Consider the following 5,554-nt stretch of genomic DNA (forward strand, 5'->3'; position numbering starts at 1 on the left):
CTCCAATATCAAACAATACTTGATTAGAAAACACAGGATAGACAGGAAAGAATAGATCATCATTCCTCTTGTTGTCTTCTGTTTTCTTGTTCTCTCTGACACTCTCACTTCTTTGTGACACTCTGTATGCATATTTATTATTGTCCTTCTTTTCCTTTGATCACCACATGTATTAAAAGATTTGTGTTCCCTTCTCATTTGCTCATTATGCTTCCTCATCTTCGGAGTTATCTTTGGCAGCATAGGAATCTTGTTCTATGGTTTATTTTGTCCATTATTTTCTTCTTTTAAACTTTCATTGCTTGAACTTTTGTCACTTGAATCACTCAAGTCATCTTTATCCAATAAAACATCATCAAAGTCATTTTCTAAGACTTACACACCAACATAATTTTCAACCTTTATTTCAACAGCCTTCGATAAAAAATCACCCTTGTCATCAACCTCAACTATTTGTAATTTTCAACAAACTCCTTTCTATCATCAAACACCTCTCTAAACTGGTTAATGTAAGAATTTCTCTTTTCCTTATCCACTTTCAATGAGTAATTATCATTAAAAGGTGAAGCAACAACTTTGTACTTATCATCTTCCTTGATTTTTTTCAAATTACCACAAATGTTTCCAGTTTACACCAAGTTCTTTAGAAAGTCTACCTCAACTTGAAGTTGACTATTTTTCAACTTCTCATCAAGATACATTTTCTTCAGTTTTTCAATTTTAGTAACATATCTTGACTGAATGATGTAAATGTCACTACAACAAAAATGTCTTTTTAGTATGCACAAAAGCGTCCTAAAATGCTATTTTATATGACATTTCATTTAATAGGACCAACGAGAAAAGCGTTTCATGTAAAGGGTCATAATAAGTCTCGGAACTCAAAAAGCATCCTAATATCCCAAATAAGATTATGAAACCAATTTTATGGTCACATAAAATATCCATTAACAACCCAAAAAGTGTCCCAACAAAAACATATTAGGACACTTTTACAATGTTTTAACATGTTCTTACCTACCTTTAATCTTTTGATACACATACAAGTGTCCTTAGAATTTAATTTATAAGACCCTTATGATGTAACATTATAGGTACTTTAGTACCAAGAAAAAAGTCCTGATATCCCAAATAAGATTATGAAACCAATTTTATGGTAGCATAATATATTCATTAACAACCCAAAAAGCGTCCCAATAAAAATATATTAGGACACTTTTACAATGTTACCTAATTTTAAACTTTTGAGACACATACAAGTGTCCTTAAAAATTAATTTATAGGACCCTTATGATGGAACATTATAGAACAAAGAAAAGGGTCCTAATATCCCAAACAAAACAAGATTATGAAACTAAATTTTATGGTCGCATAATATGTATATGAACAACTTAAACAACCTCCTAAAAAACATATTATGACACTTTTACAATGTTCTAACGTTTAATAGGATAAAAATTCAAAGTCCTAACAAATCATATTATACAACCCTTTTTTAAACGTCCACACACACAATTTTATGATAAGGTTATGGACCTTTAAATATTAAAAGAAATAAAACTTCATTATATTAAATAAGCTTGTTCATAACGAAAACACTAAACATAACTAAGTTATAACATTATCCAACATAAACTCTTGTAACATTCAGCAAAAAAATTAAATGCAATAAAAGAAACAAGCACCATAAAATCCCGAGTCATCATGCGTCCTCAATCCTCACAGACTACCTACAAATAAACCATCCATGTATAAGCATTAAGTTCCATGTTATTAAAATTATTCGTATCACAGGTTTAACAAATACATACCGAGATGAATGGACAAGGCCATGCGATGGATGCACCAATACAGTCTTGAAATGTGGAAAATAACCCATATGGTCTCACCAACTTTTCATCTATTATTATTGGTATTTGAACATTTACCTCACACCATTTTGGTCCAATCTCTGTACCACCAACTAGCTCATTTGAGTCCAGGCTCTTCACCCATTCTCTTGCTACAGGCTCAGTAGGGCTTAGAATGCTTTTGAGGAAAACTTCATCTCCGACCTAGATTTTAGTTTTCAAAAAACAGTTATATATTAAACTCTAGTCATTATAGTGCAAAAATCATTTTGCAAAAAAGAAGGTTTTACACTAGCAGGCTAACACTTTATAGAAAATTAATCTGAAAAAAAATCAATAGGCATTGTTGTTATCTAGTGTAGCCCAATGTAACGGTTATTTAATAACCAATTTACAATAAATTTTTGGATGAGTCTACAATCTAAATATTTACCTCTATTTCGCAGCTTTTACATATCCTAAGTCTAACAAAGTATCCAAATTACATACTAATCCTCTTTTTGACCATCTACTTTGTGCAAAATATAGTGACGTACCTATTGTTTATAATGTATTTCTGATGAAGTACAAAAGATAACTTGCAAAATGTGGAACACTAAAGATTTATATAAAAAAAATACTTGTAAACGTGGAGGTCCACCGGTTACAATGGGGAAAGATGATGATGTAACAGGTGGAACGCTAGAACCATATTTCGACCCTTTCATCTTGGATACTTGGGCTTCTAACTGGACCACGGTACAAGTAAGTTATTCACAGTTAGACTTCAGTTGGATGTTTTCTCTACGACATGCTGAACGACTTGGTATTACACCTCAAACATCAGAACCACGAACACATAGACCATACATGACTGCATCACCATTTTGATCTTTATCTATGACCTTTAAAAACATCATCTGGTCCAGGATTATCAGTCAAACCCTCGGGAAGATTAGAACTAAGTTGTTGCATTTGTGTCTGTATTAGATATAATAACAAAAATAAGATATGTATTTTTAACACCATCAAGAACACATAGAAAATATATGTATATGAATATATAAGGGCATATTACTTACAATTGCATTTGTAGCTTCCTCATTTTTTGTAGTTCCATGTTTGGAGAAGCGTGCACGAAACATTTCCAATTGACTTGGATCTTGTCCCATATATGTTTGTTTGAAAAAAAAATAAAATGAGTATAAACAACGGATATCGACATATAATAAAGTGTATCAGTGTTTTAATATAGTAATAAACATAACAGTTCTTATAATAAACAAAGTAATATGTCATTGTAATTACAACAATTATTCCTACAGCTAAATGAAGAAAAAAGATGAAGACAAATACTACATTAGTACATCACATTTATATAAGCTCTCTTTGAAGAATGTTACGTTTATGTAGGTCCTAACTAAATAGTTTTAAGAGGCTTTGCTCATATTAATGAAGGTTGAATGTTGTACAATTTATCAAGTAATCAGTTAGAGCCCCCATATAGAAGAATCGAACTATGGGCCAATGACCTCCACCGTTTCCTAGGGTCCACAACAACTTGTTTAACTCTATATGCTTGCACCAAATCAAAACCTAAGTACCATGTAAAAAGTTATAAATGGTGATTGTGTTTCACCATTTCTCCCCAGTTGTCAAGATTTAAAGTGACTGATATGATGCCTCTTTAAGTGACAAATTATAAGAATTTAAATTAAGATTTATTTTGGAAAGTTATGTCTTACTCATCAGAGCTGTTGTGTTCACAAAATTTACTAGCTTCCAAGAAACAACAAATTCTACTTTCATGTTGTCTTTCCATTGCTTCCAGTTTACTTTCAGATCCACAAGCCATCAAATATTTTTTATAAACCTTCCACCTCCCCTGCCATAAAAGATTGTAAACAAGACCAGATTAATATAAGCAACTTACCAGAATAAAGATATTCGACCCAATGTGCCATACAAACTATCACAAATAAAACGAATCTTGATATGAATATGAATGAATGATGCAATCAATGCTTACCTGACTCTCTATCTCCTAAAAAAGCGAAGGACAAATTTGTCTTTTGCTTGCAAGGGAACGGGACAAGATTTGGAAAAGGGATGGAAGTGAAAAGGGCCAATTGTAGGTTCCCTGGACGGATCACACGAGATATCCCGATATACACAGGTGCGGAATCCCTGTGTAGATCGTTACGGACGTAGAACACAAGCTCACAAACACACGAACACGATACGAACAAACACACGTTATATTAATAACTCAAACCGTGATACTTACAGACTCTCGACCTCACGTCACTTGACTCACTGAATTACACGTAACTCGAACTCTCAAAACTTAACACTAAAACGATCAGCCGTACACTATATAAATACACGACAACTTCGCCTCAGGCGAAGTTGTCCATAACTTCGCTCGTTCAACAAGTTCGCCTAGGCGAACTTGTCAACAACTTCGCTTAGGCGAACTTGTCAACAACTTCGCTTTAAACAAACAAATACATAAACAATATTACAGACTCGATTACAGACATTAGACATATGAACTACTGACATTTATGCATCAACAGACTCCCCCTTGGCAGTAGCTTCATATCTTTATCTTTCAGCTCTTGTCTCGTAATCATGTATCTTCACGCGTGCACTCCTTCTCTAACACACACCGTGACTACTCGCTGATATTTCCTTGCTTCATCCTTCCAAGCAGGAATATAGAATATCTTCTTTTCATTCAACACTTGCAGATCAGCTTTCGATAAGTTAACAAGATGCATCGGATCATACACCCTCAGCACTTCTTGTTCGTCTTCGTCTTCCATCACGGCTTCAGCAGTCTGGCAATCAACGTACCACCATTTTAGATTCTTCAACACATCTTGAGGCATAGTCTTCATTGGAACCTCCTTGATGCATCGGATCGGTTTGTACTTCATCACCATCCATGGCTTGCCATCTGCTCTCATTCCCCTTTCTGTATCCTCCACGAGCTTTCCCTTCTGTGGCTTTAATAATTCAAACTTCTTCTCTTTTATGCTTTCTTTCCACACGATCTTCCCAATCACTCTTGCCATGTTGTCGTCACTTCTATTTATCAGGCCCAACCTGGCCAAATCCTTCACCTCACATTCCGGCAACGTATTGAGAGATCTCAGGGTTCTTTTGAAGTATTGAATACCATCATAACGCTTCACCACAAACAACTTTATCTGTTCATCATATATCCAACAGATAATTCCCTTCTTCGACTCAGCATAGCCTTTGATGTTATAACTCTTCTTGAACATGGCTGGAACAGCAGGCTTCTTGGTCTTAATAAACCAATGAGCACAGCCTTCCTTCCACCTAGGCTGCTCCTCCCACTCAGTCTCATCCATCTCAGTACCCATGTCGGCTTTCTCAACATCAGGGATCTCGTGTTCAACGTCTTCTACTACTATCTCTCCTTCCTCAATCTCACTCTCAATCTCAATCTGCTCACCGATCTTCTCAATCACATCACTCGGCAGCACATCTTCATCAAACAACACATCATCGCTGAACATATCATCGTCAAGTTCCTTCAACGCATCAATCACGTCATCCTCCACCAACACCACATCATCACCACCAGCCGCGTCGGTAGACTCCCCCTCAGCTGTGGAAGTACCAAGAGCTTGAGAAGTTCTTGGCAGCTCACCACCTGCATCTTTCGATGCATTGGGATCATCGTCTCGGTC

The 5,554-nt window shown here is 35.4% G+C and overlaps 1 protein-coding gene across 1 annotated transcript; it reads right to left on the minus strand.

Annotated features, from left to right (window-relative positions):
• Nucleotides 1–1,567: 1,567 nt before the first annotated feature.
• On the minus strand, nt 1,568–2,613 carry LOC143562058 (uncharacterized). Its single transcript, XM_077049976.1, has 3 exons — nt 2,471–2,613; nt 1,812–2,054; nt 1,568–1,730 (listed from the first exon to the last, which is right to left on the minus strand). Exons 1-3 carry the CDS (start codon nt 2,555–2,557, stop codon nt 1,713–1,715), a joined length of 348 nt encoding a protein of 115 aa, XP_076906091.1. The 5' UTR covers nt 2,558–2,613; the 3' UTR covers nt 1,568–1,712.
• Nucleotides 2,614–5,554: the final 2,941 nt, after the last annotated feature.

The sequence above is a fragment of the Bidens hawaiensis genome, unplaced genomic scaffold, assembly GCF_021521415.1.
Source record: "Bidens hawaiensis isolate Kalapana, Puna unplaced genomic scaffold, B.hawaiensis_p1.1 tig00020898_1, whole genome shotgun sequence".
Lineage (NCBI taxonomy): Eukaryota > Viridiplantae > Streptophyta > Magnoliopsida > Asterales > Asteraceae > Bidens > Bidens hawaiensis.

Bases quoted from the DNA above. Each gene is read 5' to 3' on its own strand.
- LOC143562058 (XM_077049976.1), bottom strand. From the start codon at position 2,557: ATGAAAGGGTCGAAATATGGTTCTAGCGTTCCACCTGTTACATCATCA. The intron at 2,055-2,470 runs GTATTTTTTTTA...ACTAAAATCTAG, and splicing joins GTGGACCTCCACGTTTACAA to GTCGGAGATGAAGTTTTCCT.